The sequence below is a fragment of the Lipophrys pholis genome, assembly GCF_963383615.2.
Source record: "Lipophrys pholis genome assembly, chromosome: 1".
Classification (NCBI taxonomy): domain Eukaryota; kingdom Metazoa; phylum Chordata; class Actinopteri; order Blenniiformes; family Blenniidae; genus Lipophrys; species Lipophrys pholis.
In genome coordinates this window covers 33,220,054-33,236,154 of record NC_137635.1, presented here as the reverse complement: position 1 = coordinate 33,236,154, position 16,101 = coordinate 33,220,054, and the positions used below count along the sequence as shown (strand labels likewise).

The 16,101-nt window shown below is 41.4% G+C and overlaps 3 protein-coding genes across 3 annotated transcripts; all 3 read left to right on the top strand.

Moving 5' to 3' along the window:
* The first annotated feature begins 299 nt into the window (after positions 1 to 299).
* foxq1a (forkhead box Q1a) lies at positions 300 to 1,729 on the top strand. The gene has a single exon (XM_080480210.1). The coding sequence runs from the start codon at positions 465 to 467 to the stop codon at positions 1,296 to 1,298; it is 834 nt and encodes a 277-aa protein (XP_080336336.1). The 5' UTR covers positions 300 to 464; the 3' UTR covers positions 1,299 to 1,729.
* Positions 1,730 to 2,854: 1,125 nt separating this feature from the next.
* foxf2a (forkhead box F2a) lies at positions 2,855 to 6,127 on the top strand. Its single transcript, XM_080459763.1, has 2 exons — positions 2,855 to 4,166; positions 5,401 to 6,127. Exons 1-2 carry the CDS (start codon positions 3,209 to 3,211, stop codon positions 5,571 to 5,573), a joined length of 1,131 nt encoding a protein of 376 aa, XP_080315889.1. The 5' UTR covers positions 2,855 to 3,208; the 3' UTR covers positions 5,574 to 6,127.
* A 6,824-nt stretch (positions 6,128 to 12,951) lies between these two features.
* Positions 12,952 to 15,095, top strand: foxc1a (forkhead box C1a). The gene has a single exon (XM_080488423.1). It carries the CDS (start codon positions 13,184 to 13,186, stop codon positions 14,600 to 14,602), a length of 1,419 nt encoding a protein of 472 aa, XP_080344549.1. The 5' UTR covers positions 12,952 to 13,183; the 3' UTR covers positions 14,603 to 15,095.
* The last annotated feature ends 1,006 nt before the right edge of the window (positions 15,096 to 16,101 follow it).

The following is a 16,101-nucleotide window of genomic DNA, read 5'->3' as shown; positions in this document are numbered from 1 at the left end:
GCCCCCTGGTTGTCTCAGGTGAAACAGTTAAGGTGTACCATAGATCACATTTCACAGGTGAGACGGACAAAGCCGCTCTATTGTTTATCTTGGAGAACCTATATATAACTACTTCTAAAAAATAAAAAATAAAATAAAAAATGACATATTCACGATTGCAGCTTTATGGTTGTAATTGTGTTATATAGACCGACGTGCGAGAGATGATAAAGATGTTTTGAATGCTCCACATCTTTGGAAAGCTCCGCCTTCTTGGGTTGGTGCTGAGGTGAACAGGCTATAAAGTGCAGCTCACTCAGGCTAAAGGTGAGACGGGCTTCAGTGCTCTGGCAGGTATGATCGAAAGGACACACATCTTTGAATACAGATCAAGGCACCTTGCGTCTTGACGCACACAGAGCTCCGGACTTTTACGCACACAGTGTTTGGGACTGTTCACGATTCGACACAGCATCACTTGAAGCATGAAGCTGGAGGTGTTGTGTGGGAGCCACTATGACACCACGAAGCACTTGGAGGTGCCCAGTGATGCAGAGCGGAACGCGCGGTCTCCTCTCTGCGCCGAGGAGGAGCTGGGCTCAGATGGGGACTGTGTGGCGCACAGCCCTTCACCTGTTACTCTGTGCGGAAGCAGCAAGTCCAAGCCCTACACACGGAGACCGAAGCCCCCGTTTTCATACATTGCTCTCATCGCGATGGCCATCCGGGACTCCCCCTCTGGGCGACTGACACTGGCCGAAATAAACGACTATCTGATGAAGAAGTTCCCTTTCTTCAGAGGCAGCTACACCGGCTGGAGGAACTCCGTGCGACACAATTTGTCTCTAAATGACTGCTTTCTCAAAGTGCTGCGGGACCCTTCAAGACCGTGGGGAAAGGACAATTACTGGATGCTCAATCCTCACAGCGAGTACACATTTGCGGATGGGGTCTTCAGGCGGAGAAGAAAGCGCATTAACAAAAGGTTCGGCAAGGAGGGGGGGATGTCTGAGGGCGCGGAGGAGCCACAGAGGCTCCACCAGCCTGCCCCGACCACCAACACTGACTCCTGCCCCAAGTTTACCAGCTCGTTTGCTATTGAAAGCATCCTCAGCAAGCCGTTCAAGAGACACTCAGACAGAGAAGCGTTCCCCCCCGTCCCCGCCTTCACCTGGACGCGCCACAGTGCACTGATGATGAATCATTCAAACACACCTGCCTCATTTCCATACGTTAAGGCGCCCTACCACGTGGACGTGTCCGCGGCGCACATGCCAACTGCGTATGGGAGTCGGCTGCATTCACATTACCACTTATAAAACCAGACTGTTTTTATTGAGTGTTGAAAAGTTCCATTTTGAGCACTGACGGGATTTACAGAACAGACACCAAAAGACAGAAATCTTTAACTTTTTATGATTGGGACTGAAATGGATGCGGCATTATAGTGGTGACATGGTGTTTTCACGTTATTTTTGTAAACTTTTAAGTTGTTTCTTTTTGAATATGTTATTTAATTTTCAGCTATGTGTTACTGAAAAGACTATTCACTCCATTTGTTCAAATCCAAAGTGTTAAAATGTGCACTTTGTTTTTGTGGACCCTTTCTTTTAAACCTTTTTGCTCTTTGCAATAAAAAAAATTGAATTAACTCATGTCTGTGCGTTTTCCGTTGTTGCACTCGAATTACAGAGCAGTCACGACGGCTGTGAAGCCAAATAAAGACTGACACCTGTTTGAAAACATGAACACCTGTTAAGTGCCAGTGTGGTTATTTGCGTTTGGGCGTGTGTGTGCGTGACTCCACCTTGCAGAAACCTTTTGGAAGCGCTGCCAGGGATTGGTTGCCAGTGCATGAAGAGCCTCCTTCACAGGTTTGGGGGAGAAAAAAACCAAAAGAAAACAATCAAAGCCTTCCACCAGGACATGTGTAGGCCCGTATTGTACAGAATTGACAAAATAATTGGATAATAATGATATTTAGAATTCAAATTAATCATACGTTTTAGCTTCTTAATCTGCTGTATCATTTATGTTACCAAAATAAACTGACATAATATATTGACTTTCCAGTGTTCGTGAAGCTGCTGCAGGATGGAGGCGTTCAGTATTTATATTTTCTGTCTGACCCCAGTAGTTGTTGCTTCAGACAGTACACATGCGCAGGAAAAGTTGACACAAATAGTGCATCCTGGACAAACTGGGAAGAAATGTCTTCTATGCAAGCCCATTCTTCTGAGTGTAGAAAGTCAATTTCCTTTGAAGCAGCTGTGCATCCTGAACGCAGCAGGGTGATAAGTTTGATTCTGGTGATATTGACTGTAAACTTTCTTTTAACTTTGCTCGGGAGTTGTTTCACGTCAACTTGTACCTTGAAATAAAATCTTTTGCATCATTATTATAATTAATATTCTTGGTTTGAGGACTTTTGCTAGATTTTGAAATAAATGCATCGCTCCAGAGATGTAATCCAGGCTCCGAGGGGTAAACTGACACTGGCCGCGCTGTGTGTGGTATGTTGGCACGCTCTGATGGAAAAAGCATGCTTCCTCTCATGTCAGAGCCCCAGCAGATCCCAAACAAATCAGGACTTCAGAAGTCCGCCTGTACAACTTTACGACCCAGAGCGACTGACAGGTAACGTCATTGTTTGCACTGCGCGTGAGGTCAAAGTGGACAAGTCGTTCAAAACTGCCCCCCCCCCCCCCCCCCCCCCCCCCCCGTTTTATTTGTCGTCGTTTGTCCGCTGGGTATGTCCCAGCGAATGCATGTCACTCAAATGTGGACTGAGGTGTTTTGGAGAGTGAGTCGTGGGAGGAGATTTGTCTTATTCCACCGCGCCGCGTCCGGCTTCTAGTCTGGACCCTGGCCAGATGGGGAGGGAGTAGCCCTGTTCCTGGTGATTTCTTGGAGGGATCTTGGGGGAGAGAGGGGCAGAGAGAGATTTAACAACTGATAGGTGGTCGAGTTGTGTTTGGCGGTGGATATGCGCAGGCACAGTTGCGGGGCATTATTTCCCCTCTCTTGTGGGAGAATTGCCAGCGATGGACAGAGAGAGGAAGGAGGAACAGCGGCTGGTGTTTCTTGATTTTCACGGTAACGACCTTACACAGTGTCGCAGAGGGACAATCGGCTTGAAATATTTCATCGGCGGACCTTTCACAGCTCTCCGCGTGCGCACTTGTTCCGCAGATCTAACAGTGAATGAAGATAAAAAAGGGGCACAGCCATGACAACTGAAATTTCCCAGCAGCATTTGGACGCTTCAAATCCAATGAGCTCCAGTCCAGCTGCTCCAAGTGCATCTCTGAGCGCGCAGCCGGTGATGGAGAGCGCGCAGCAACCAACTAAAGGGAAACGGGGGAACTCCGGCTTGAGGCGCCCTGAAAAGCCCCCCTACTCATACATTGCACTGATCGTCATGGCAATACAAAGCTCTCCGACCAAAAGGCTTACTCTGAGCGAAATCTATCAATTCCTGCAGTCGAGATTCCCTTTCTTCAGGGGCTCATACCAAGGATGGAAGAATTCAGTCAGACACAATCTGTCTCTGAACGAGTGTTTTATTAAACTGCCCAAAGGTCTTGGCAGACCGGGGAAGGGGCACTACTGGACCATCGACCCGGGCAGTGAGTTCATGTTCGAGGAGGGCTCGTTCCGTCGCAGGCCTCGGGGGTTCCGTCGGAAATGCCAGGCCCTGAAACCAATGTACAGGATGATGAATGGCATTGGCTTCGGTGCGCCAATGCTGCCGCAGAACTTTGATTTCCAGTCGTCCTCGGGCTCATTAGCATGTCACAACGGCTACAACTTAGATCTAATGGGCAACACGGTTCCGGGTGGGTTTGAAGGACTCGCCGGAGGACACCACGTCCCACACATGTCGTCAAACTCCGGCTCACCCTACATGGCTCCGTGTCAGGTGGCCTCTAACGCAGACTATTGTGCGGACAGCCGCAGCAGCCCCCTGCAGTCCTCCGCGGCGATGGTAGGTGCTCTGGACTGTCAGTCTCCTTATGCAAATGCGGCCTCTCACTGGAGTGCACCTGGGGTATCTTCCTACATCAAGCAGCAGTCTCTGGCATCGAGCAGCCCGAACTCCCCCGCTGTGCACACGGGGATGCCCTCTTACTCTCTGGATCAGGGATATCTGCACCACAATGCACGAGATTCGTCGGACATTTCAGGTACAGTTTGCCCAAACGTATCACAGAATATAAATTGTGTGATGACAATTGATTAGGTTTAGGCTCTGGATGACCTCATCAGACAAAGAGGCCATCGCTCCTTTGTCATGCAATTGTGTACAACGTTGTAAACCATCAAACAAACAAACAAATAAATCAATAAATCAATACATAAGCATAAATAGGCCAAAAAATTAAATGCTAGTATAGGTTGAGTACAGTCTGAACGGATTGTTTATTCACATATCGCATCTAATCTTCCTGACAACGCAAACAGAAGACACAAAAAATAGCATTAAACAAGTAAAATGTTTTCACTTTTTTTCATCTTGTATTGTAAAAATGTTTGCATGTAACATGCAAATATTTTTTGTGTGCCTCAGAACACAATATCTTCGATTTAAATTCCATACACTATGGCTTAGTCGCCAAAAATATGTCTGAGAGGCCTCTGTGCCAAAGACAGAACAGGAAAAAGTGCGCAATACCCAATCAGAATGACACAACAGCTCATGAAAATGCAAGGGTAAATAAGGAAAATGTTCATAAACAAACTATCATGGCCAATTGTTTTTGTTAATTCAATTCAAATTATTTAAGGTTTTTCAAGATAATTACACTTCATTGTTTTACAGTGAGTATTGATATATTCTTACTTGTCGTTTGAATTTATTTAAAGATTTCCCCTCTGATACAAAACATAGTTATTGATCTTTTTTAAAGAAGCTGAAATACATAACGGAATTGCCGCAACAATATAGAATTCAATACCCCAAAGGCTGCTTTATTTGACCTTATTTACTCATTTTATAAACCTTGATAGTGAAAGTTACACCCGTTTTTCATCTATCACATATAAAATGCACTGTTTTGTCACACAAGTTGTTTTTTCATAAATCTATCTTATTAAAGATTATTTCATAAATGTTATTTATTACAATATAAATATTATAATTTAACAGTTACCAATTTAACTGTGATGATCCGTCAACATAGCTGCATCTTTCCCAACATTTGTAATGCGTGAACGGTTGCTCATCTAATACGATTTTAACTATAAATAAATACAAATTTAATATACTGATAAATGGCAAATAATTTCATAAAGCATATTAGAATGCAGCATCACGTTTTTCCAAGTATAAACAACATGGTTTGTGTTAACGTTTTCACTAAAAATGCAGCTCCAGCTTGGCTGTGATGACCTGACCTCTTGTGTCCTGTTTGTTGACAGTGGGATTGTCTCGATATTCCGGCCATTCAGCTCCTGTGTGCGACAGAAAGGAGTTCGTTTTAAACCTGAACGGAATCTCTTCTCTCCACCCGGGCAGCGGAGGATCTTACTATCACCAACTTCATCACCATCACCAAAGTGTCTATCAGGACGTAAAGCCATGCGTAATGTGACCAGAAGTTTAAAAAAAAAATGAAAAAAAAAAAAAACACCAGCGAAAACATATCTACCAGCATCTGGGTGGAGATATTCTGCGAAACTCTTTTTTTCAGTAAAGAAAATCGTTTCTTTGAACTTTCACTTTCATAAGAAAAAAAAAAAAAAAAAACACTTTTGTGGAACTTTACGTGCCTGACTCACATGGATAAACAATAACTACGTTTTATTGAAAGAAATGTCCCAAACAAAGTATATTCATGCACTTTGTTTTGTTTTTATTAAAACTGTGTTCGATAGTGTAACAAATGTTCAACATTAAAGATTCATTTCGATCAGACCACTTGGAGGTGTTTGCCAAATGAATGTTTCTTTATAGGCTGAGTAATTTCCCCAAAAAGCAGTGGTCGTCTTACTTTATTTCTTTTTGACTTTATTGTATTTTTTTCTGCATCTTCTTTCACAATTATATTCACAAAGTGACGAATTTGAATGACGATTCAAATTTAAACAAAGGATTTCCTGAAATGTCTTGCTGATGCTGCAAAAATAAAGTTAGGTTTGAATTGTCAATTTGTTCATTAATCCTAATTTAAAAACACAGACACAGCACATTTCATCATGAACATTTACAACGATAAACTTCAGGACTTTATATTTTATCTTCACTTGATGTTGTTATCAATCTTTTCTTTAGGAGCCAGCAAAGTTTACGTGTTTTGGATTTCAAATATAAGCAAAATTGTTATGCATTTTGTTTCAATTACTACTGTCATTTAAAAAAAAATCTTGAAATAAGTAATTTTTTTGTTTCTGAGAATCATTTAAAGTTGGGTTTGACAGTTTTCATTCTTAAAAAATTGCCTGAGGAGTTTCAATTGTAGCTTTTTTTTAAATTACATTTTTTTTTAAGATGATTGTTGTTATTATTGTTGTTATTGCGTAAAAAAACTCGAAAGCACGTTCAGACGTGGACTTACACTTTATTGGACTAAGAAGCGTTTATTCGTGCTGGTTTGAGTCGCACTGCCATCTAGTGGCGACTGAGAGACCAAGCTCGCAAAACCAATTAATTCTGTGCGACCTCAGTTTGTCGAGCTTTAAATATGATGCGAAACAAATATGGAAAAGCTGCTAATCTAAATGAAACATTTTCTATCTACTGTTTGGAATTCAATAACAGGTACAACATTTGTGAGAATCGTACTAGTGATATGGGATCCTAATTAGACTACAACCAGTGTTGGAAGTATCAGATACATGTTTAATAGACTTTGACCTTATAAATTCTACATGTTTTGCACATTTTGAAAATTTTTGTTGAACTCTAGGATTTCACCCTGATCATGCATTTTGTTTTCATTTAACTATATAAAGTCACTTGTGCAGTTCGGGGTCGACGGTAACTTGAGCCGACCCCCTCTTATATTGAACAAAGGCATGTGACACTGGATCAATCACAGAGCCGTCAGTTCATTTATGGTGTGGGAGGGAACGGAAGCCCACAAGGGGAATGTGCAAACTCTGTAGGGACAGACTGGCTGGACTCAAACTGAGGACATCGCCTGCTTAGAGGCTACAGTGCAAACCACTACACCGCACTCAGAAAATATCAACGTTTCCTGTACTATTAATGGTTTCTGGTCAAAATATTGAATAAAATTGATAATGAGGAATTAGATAATGATAGAGACTATTTTATTATTTTCAGATACCATATCTTTATTGATTTCATGACTGATAAACTAGAATTCTAAAGGTGAAAGTAAACACAAGTATTTATAGTTTAGTTGCAATAAATATAGATGGAAGTTTCACCATTTGAATTAAATTACAAGGAAAGTGAACATCACAGGTCTCCAGGAGTGACTCTGTCGGGTTCTTGTCTAGTCGGATGTTTTGAGGTTTCTCCTTGCTGAAAACACAAACACACACATGATTGCTAAGGGAGGTTTTTAATTAGTTTTTTGGGGGTGCTTGGTGAAGATATAATGCTTAGATTCAGGTGTGTTGAAGCAGGACCAGGAACGTCCCTCTAATCTTCATCAGAAGTCTTCAGAATAATTTCACCAATCAATAATGAAAGGGATAATTGTTTCATTGAGGAGCCCTTCATACGTGTAATATAGTTTGTGTTGTGAAAAAAGGTTCTTTGAGTTTTTAACTTCATACAACTTGAAGCGTCCTTCAGACAAACAGTAGTTAACGTGAGTCGTTCCATTCATTTACGCTGAATATTAGACATAAAGTCTTGATTTCATACTTTATATTTAGTCTGATTTATATGTGACATTCGATCATTATTGTATATTTGCTTAGAAAATTGTGCATCACTCAAAACTTTCAAATGAAACATGACATGTTTAGAAGCACATCAATAGTCCAGACTGCTCCTGAATGTCATCCCTCTGAGATTCTTACTGTATATCAATGAAAACAGATAGAAATTAGGGACTAATCAAGTCGCAATACAGAACTAACTTTAGAGGTCCATAATTAGCAACAAACCCCTATTTAATTTATTGTAGTTGAATTTCAGGACTTTAAAGTTTAACCAAGTCATGTGATTCAGGGTTTTACTGGAATGAATCAGTAATTTGGTGTCTTTCAAGTTTTCTCCCAAATAACAGATTAACTTCTGAAAGGATTTTTGGATTAGACAGTCTTACAATCCTCCAACTACACAACTTGTTTTTCTCTCTCTATTTTTTTCTAATAAAACTTCATGTCACATATTAACGTTGATTAATTATTGTCACTTCAAATTGTAAACCACTTTGAATCAAAGTTCTTCCTCTTGTAACTGTCATTTCCAATCTCACTAATTGGGTTAGCAACTGCTGTTTGGAACACCATATCAGTTTGTTGTTTTTGTTTTTTCACATGACTTTAAATTAAATCAAATCAGTACGTCAAACCTGCAACCTACTGATCATCAGTGTTATACGTTGCAATTATTACATAATTTCTCCAAAATGTGTTTTAACTACAAAGCCTGGCGGTTTTCAGACAAGTGTTATACTTTATTTATTCTGTATTAATCAGTCCTTAATATCAATCATTCTAACCCATTTTGTGTACGCAAAATAACATGTGTGTACATGTGTGGTGTCTGGTGTGCGTAAAGTGAGATTTGTGTCTCCCTACATGACCTGTGAAAGTCTCTGTCCTCACCATCACCTCATGACCTGTCATTCACACCTTTTTACTGCTGTGTTAACAAACTGGTAAAAAGGAAACGCTCCGTATTGTGGGGTGGATGGATCCATGCAAGGAGACAATGAACATGCACAATGAGGCTGTTGCCTTTGGTGTTCGGTGGTTTCTTCAGCCACGTCTTTTGTTGTGAATTTGTATATCCAGAGCTTCATAACAGTGGGCCCGAGTGACCATAACAGTATTTCTCGGTGATTCAAACAGACAACACCCAATATCACCATGACCTGTGAAACTAATGATGCATGCATTTTTCAGAATTGGATGAAATGGGGGTCGGGGGAGCCACGTGTGGCATCATCAGGTTTCCCTGTATGGCCTATGGGAACTGGATAGTACCTAAAGGAGCCTGGGAGTCCAGCCAGAGAGCAAAACAATTAAAGGGGTCATATTATTTAAAATAGTTTTCTAACAGCAATATGCTCCATAGCTCCCAGATATGGAAAAAAAAGCCTGTCATCTCTCTTACTCCCTTATTCCAGTTTTCAGTTGACTTGTGCTCCAACAAGTGAATCAGAAATAGACCCTGCGCTATGTCACAGAGGGCATTGACCAATCACACTCACAGTAGGCTCTCCCTTTCACCCTCCCACCAGTAGATAAGCTCTGCTGGGCAAAACACTGCAATTGCTTTATTGTTTGCCGTATCAACGAACTTGATTTCCCCCTTTGTCTAAGCCTCTGAAGACCCATTAGATCGATTTCATTGTTGATGGAAATTTACAAAACAAAACTTCCCAAAGGTTTGCATGTGTGCAACATAGGCTTATAGAAAACAGGCTTCGCTAAAAAACTGGATGAAACATGGATCTGTGCTAACTACAAATGTCGGAGCTGTAAATAATTAGATTTTGCTTTACTGTGCAGGTCTACTTAGCATGCTAGCCTGTTAGCATTAGCACTGCAGCTAATGTAGCTCAATGGCTGTTGCTCAGTTTGTGTCCTTGGATAATATGCAAGAGAAATAAATATCAGGAGACATTCGACATAAGATATGTGATGTGCTGCTTTAAAAAAAAAAAAAAGGCTGTCATTTATATGCAGAGCAAGAGAATGAATGAATTCAATATAATATGAAAAACTGAAACAGTGACCCTTACAATTACATAAAGAACTTACCGCTAACTGTAACAAGGCATACAACCTAACTAAGAAACATATTCAGACACACAATATTTTTTCACTACTAATTCTAAAATGTCCTGCTGCAGCCGCAGAGTCTGAACTTCATCAGGAGCCTCTCTTTCTGAGTCAGATTCTGGTTCAAACTGGTATTTCGTTTCCCTCCCAGGATGGGTGTGGTTGTGGCCCTGGACTGACAGACAGCATATTCTCAATAGAACTGATAGGATCCATTATTCAAATGGGTGAAAATCAAAGAAATGCTGTATTTGGGGCAATAAACTCTGAATACAACGTTTTTGTAGCTAAGAGACCTGTGTGAAATTGTTAAATAAAAATTGTATAATGTGGCCCTTTGAATAAAAATAACATGCAGTCAGATAGTCTCTATTAGGCTGAGCATGTGGCAAAACCCATTTGTACCAAAGAACGGAGTGAGAGGCACCCGAGCTGAAGATGAACATGGAGACATTTACAGATCCTTACAAACACGAACAAATCTCAGTAAGAACACACCAAATGCATTACACAAATTGCATTAATCACAAAAATATATTCACAGTCATACATAAATACAGATATGTTTACACACGTATCTAACACACACTTACATATAATATTAATTTGCACTCAAAAGCAGGTGCAAGTTATTTTGATATTATAAATGCACCCAATAGTACTCGTGCGCTATTCCCCCACTTGGTGTCTTGTATCCGCTCCGTCACTCTGCAGTACTGCAAATATCCCCAAGGTGGCAGCAGCCTTTAATAAATGCCCCATATCAATTTAATCCGCTCAAGGCTCTCGAAGTTCTCTAACGGGACAAGTTAATAAATCTCATCCTTTATAATAATAATTATCTTAAATAAAAAAATCACATGCGTGACATATGGAAAATTCCGGGTAACAAAATATGAGACATATTATATATGGCATATTTCTTGGTCCCGGATAAACAAACCCAATTATCGGAGGCTCTCAATTGAAAATAATGTCTTCTGCGTAGTTTAAATAGTGGACATTGCCTCTGGAGGTTAATGAGAGTTACAGTACAGCATAAGATGAAGATGCTGAATTTACCGGGACATGTGCGTATGAGGATAATGTTTTCTGCAGACGCATTGTGGACGGTATCCTCTCTGAACACTAGAGGGCGTCAAACGCGTAATTATGTGTGTCTGGCGAGAAGATTCTTTGCTCCTCTTTCCTCCTTCCTTTCTTTATGTGTCAGCGGTGTCGGCTTGTTTATATTTCTATCACTTAATCTGTTTTCTGGTGTTGTAATTTGGCAAAATAGGAAAGACTAAGTAAAATATTATTAACTTGTACCTTTGACAAGGATAAAATATTTATACACATTTATATGGTGATTTTGGCCTTTACTTGTAGAGAAACTACAGCAGTGGTGCCAAAACAAACAATATCTAAAATGTGCGTTGAATCAAATAAGAATAAATGTCAAATGGGCGGTCGCTTCATTTTTATTTTTTCATATTAAAGCTTTAATCCTTACATTTTTTCCCCCTGGGGTGGGTGGGGGTTAACAGCAACGATAAATTATACGCTATTTCTTTTTCTTTTTTTTTAATGTAATTTGTTGTCATGTTTAAATCGTGTTTTTCAGTGCCTTTCAGCCCTGGATATCTTAAATAATAGAGGGTTAAGGAGGACTGGGTGGGCAGGCCGTGGTATTAAGTAAAAGGCCCGTCGTGAATTGTGTAAATAGCCCAGGGCGATGGAAAAAGTTCATGCCCGGGTCCATGTAAGGAGAAACCGGCGGAGCACCAGGCCACTGCACGGACATTTAATTAAGACGACCTGCGGAGGATTACAGCGATATTGGGACTGTAACTTTGCCTCACAATGATCATTAACAATTTCATGCACAGTCGCCCCTGACAGCAGGGCAATATAGGGGCCTTCAGGGTCGGATTATTCAACTTTTTTTCTGTCTTTGGACAGCGGAGTTTTGTACTGATTCACTCTCCAGGCCTCCGCCTGAGCCTATTCCAAACGATTCCAGAAAGAAATGTACATTTTCAAACACCAAGATGCAACAATAAACAAAAACATATCTGTAAATAATCAGCCAAGTTAAGTATGTTGACTAACCCAGATTTGTTTGTTTATGCAGTTACTAGGACAATAAATTATGAGGGGAAAAAAAGGCCTCAAGCGTCACATTCAGACATTTTGATGAGAAAACACACATGTGAGGTGTCGTCGTCGTCCCATTTGGTTTCCTGCCTTTAGATGCGTTTTCTTGAATAAACTCTCACACCTCTGATGCTTCTCGGGCCCTGAAGTGTCTTTAATACCCGGTTGTAATGAGATCGCACCTCACCACCCACTGCCAAGCTACACGCACTTTGATCTCACACTCATCTGCTGCTCCAAAGGGGAAAAAAACAAACAAAAAACGCTTTAAAATGCGTTAACCTGTGGTTAAACTTCGCCATTTGGTTTACGACGTTTGAAACGCGATTCAACTAGATAACTTACTGTAAGGGGCGCTTGCCAATGCAAATATACAAAAACCAGTCAATAATTGCGTTAATGTGTGTTTTCTTTGATAAGATATAATAATTTCTCAAATGTATATATATATATATATATATATATATATATATATATATATATATATATATATATATATATATATATATATATATATATATATATATATTATCAGAGCTTTAAAGACGAATAGTTAACATGTGTTTTTTTTTTCTTTTTCTGAAGACAGTTGAATGTCTGCAGAAGAATGTGATTAAGAAAGTGGATTATGCATTTTATAGTTTGATTGTGTACTTGTGAGTTACTCTGGCACGTCTGGAGTCTTGGCTGAAGTGGGCTGGGAGTTACCAACACCTCCTCTAAGGTTTTTATTTTTTTATTTTTATGAAAAGCCCTGAGTGTGGCCAGCAGCTTTCTGCTCTCGCTGCACGGGGCTGACTTCCCATTGGACGACTCCTGCACTTTTCTGGGCGGCGCTTCCCCGGCAGCAAAAAAGGAGGAAAGAATTTAACTGCGCAAAAAGTCCTGTGTGCTGACGGATGTCCAAAGTTCAGAACTTTTTCAATGTGCGTTTCGAGTGGACACAAGGATGGGGACAGCTTGAACGCAGCAGTCTGCGCCGTGAATCAGAGTTTTTCTCTCTTTTTGCTTTTGAGAAGCTGAGATTTGAGCAGACAGGAGGGAGAAGTTTGAGTTTCCCCCCATTTTGGAGCTTTATTTTTTTTTTAACGGGATCACAGCAAAAAAAAAAACCCAAAAAAAACCCCCAACCATGCAGGCTCGCTACTCCGTCTCCAGTCCCAACTCTCTGGGTGTCGTGCCGTACATCAGCAGCGACCCGAGCTACTACCGGGCCGCAGCCGGTGGGGGATACACGGGAATGGCAGCACCAATGAACATGTACTCTCATGCGGCTCACGACCAGTATCCTGCCAGCATGGCCCGTGCGTATGGACCGTACACCCCCCAGCCGCAGCCCAAGGATATGGTCAAACCCCCCTATAGTTACATCGCGCTCATCACTATGGCTATCCAAAACTCGCCTGACAAGAAGGTGACCCTGAACGGGATTTACCAGTTCATAATGGAAAGGTTTCCATTTTACCGAGACAACAAGCAGGGCTGGCAGAACAGCATCAGGCACAATCTCTCGCTGAATGAGTGTTTTGTCAAGGTGCCCCGCGATGATAAAAAGCCCGGTAAAGGCAGCTACTGGACCTTGGACCCGGACTCTTACAACATGTTTGAAAACGGGAGCTTCCTGAGAAGGAGGCGACGGTTCAAGAAGAAGGACGCGCTGAAGGAGAAAGAAGAGCGGCTGCAGAAGGAGCCGCCGCCGAGGCAGCAGGGCCGGGAGCAGGAGCAGCCGGTGCAGGGCTCCCAGCCCGTCCGGGTCCAGGATATTAAGACTGAGAACGGGGCCGTCACACCACCGCAGGCCGACTCACCCTCCCTGAGCACCGTCCCTAAGATCGAGAGCCCGGACAGCAGCAGCATGTCCAGCGGGAGCCCCCACAGCATCCCCTCCAGCAGGTCCATTGGCATGGACAGCTCCGAGCACCACCAGCACCACAGCCAGGCCTCGACGCAGGGCTTCAGCGTGGACAACATCATGACCTCCCTCCGGGGGTCTCCACAAGGGGCCACAGAGCTCTCCTCCAGCCTCACCGCCTCCACCAGGACAGGTATAACACCGTCTTTGTCCTTAAACTATTCCCCGAGTCAGACGTCTGTCTATAGTTCCCCGTGTAACCAAAACTCCATCTCCACTACCTCCAATGCGACCTACCATTGTAACATGCAAGCCATGAGCCTTTACGCTGGGGACAGATCCAGCCACTTGGCACCGAGCACCACGGTGGACGAAACATTGCCAGATTACTCAGTCACAACCACCTCATCCTCCCTGGGCCACGGTAATCTAAACTCTGGGCAGGAGGGCCACCATCCTCACCAAGGGAGGCTCACCTCATGGTACCTCAACCAGGCCGGAGACCTGGGCCACCTGGGCGCAGCCTACCCGGCGCAGCAGCAGAACTTCCACTCAGTCAGAGAGATGTTTGAGTCCCAAAGAATTGGCTTGAATAACTCGCCGGTGAATGGGAATAACAGCTGTCAGATGTCATTCCCACCGAGCCAATCCATCTATCGCACTTCGGGAGCTTTCGTATATGACTGCAGCAAGTTCTGACCCAAAAACCCCCAAACCAGGCTCAGTGCTTTCCTCTCGGTGTTTGAACTCTCTCTCCCAGTAAAATCCAGCGGTTTTTACTCTTCTCAGCTGCCCTCAGCACATGGACAAATATGTGACAGACAACTATAAGAGAAAAGACTTGATCATGGTTTTTTCTAAAGAACAGTGTTACTGCAAATAACACGTAAGTCTCTCTTTGCTTTTGTGGCTTTATGTGATATGTTAAATATATGTCACTTTTCATGGACATGTAAAATGCATAGTAATTTATTTCTAAACTGTAGCCAGATATTATGGACCAAACACCAAAAAAAAAAAAAAGTGTTTCTAAATTGAATTGCCTTAATTGTCCAAAATATTTTTTTTTGTTCCATTATAAAAGTAAGGAAAAGGAACGTGTATATCTCCGTATACTATTTCAAAGATTTTTCATTTGTTGAAAAGTATTCTGAAGGATTTGTTTGTTTGTTTAATAAATTGTCATTTTATGTGAGTTAAAGTTACGCCTCGTTTCTTACAAACTTGTATTCAGCTTAGTTGTATGTTACTCTACAGTCTGGTCCATGTTAGATTGGTTTGAAAGGCTCGTTATAAAATGTGATCCTGCCTCTATATTTCAAACTTTATCAATCATGTGAGTTGATAAAAATAATTTTAAGAAAAATGACATTTTACTGTAGTTTTCTGCACATATTTAGATGTTAGTGACACTTGAAATAGTATTACTGTTAAGAGAATACATATCTCTGGAAATATTTTAAATTTATTTATATTTTAAAAATGAGTCAAAAATGCAAATTGTGCATTTTATTTCACTTAAGCTCTAGGTGTCATATAAAAGGTGATTTTAGCATCCTATCAGGTGCGTTCAGGCTCCAGATCAGATGGTTAGAAATCACGCTGACCCTGTGGGACAGAGCTGGGAAACACGCCTGCACTCAGCACTACTTTGTTTTGGACTGCGTTGTGTGTTTACTGGCGCATACCGGCGCTTACTTAATATCATACCGCACATGCCAAAGATAGTCTCGTTGTCACTTCAGTTTTGATGTTTGAATTCTCACCAGTCTGGCGTGACGCCGGCTTCAATGGGGACAAAGATGACCGTCACGTTTTAATAAGTGCAACTCAGCCCTGTTTTTGAAAGCTTTGTAGCACGAAGAGGAACATTTGGAATTCAATTAAAGCTCTATTATTATATTTTGCTCCCCCCCCCCCAGAGAACACCATTGAAACAATTTCCCCCTGTATGTTGGCCAAATTAATCCTTTAAAGACAAATCTGTAAATATGTCATTATTGATGTTTTTTTCTCTATCTGTCTCAAATGTTTTTTGTCAGGGCTGTCAAGGCAAAACTGTTTTGTGAGCCTATATATATTTCATTAAATTTAATTAGTCTTGTTCCCCATATAGAGCTTAATTATTTATAACGTGTGGACACATTTTAAGAAATGTATATTGATTAGTGCATAATTGATTTAAAATAGGCTGTTAT

Bases quoted from the DNA above. Each gene is read 5' to 3' on its own strand.
- foxq1a (XM_080480210.1), top strand. From the start codon at position 465: ATGAAGCTGGAGGTGTTGTGTGGGAGCCACTATGACACCACGAAGCAC.
- foxf2a (XM_080459763.1), top strand. From the start codon at position 3,209: ATGACAACTGAAATTTCCCAGCAGCATTTGGACGCTTCAAATCCAATG. The intron at 4,167-5,400 runs GTACAGTTTGCC...GTTTGTTGACAG, and splicing joins AGATTCGTCGGACATTTCAG to TGGGATTGTCTCGATATTCC.
- foxc1a (XM_080488423.1), top strand. From the start codon at position 13,184: ATGCAGGCTCGCTACTCCGTCTCCAGTCCCAACTCTCTGGGTGTCGTG.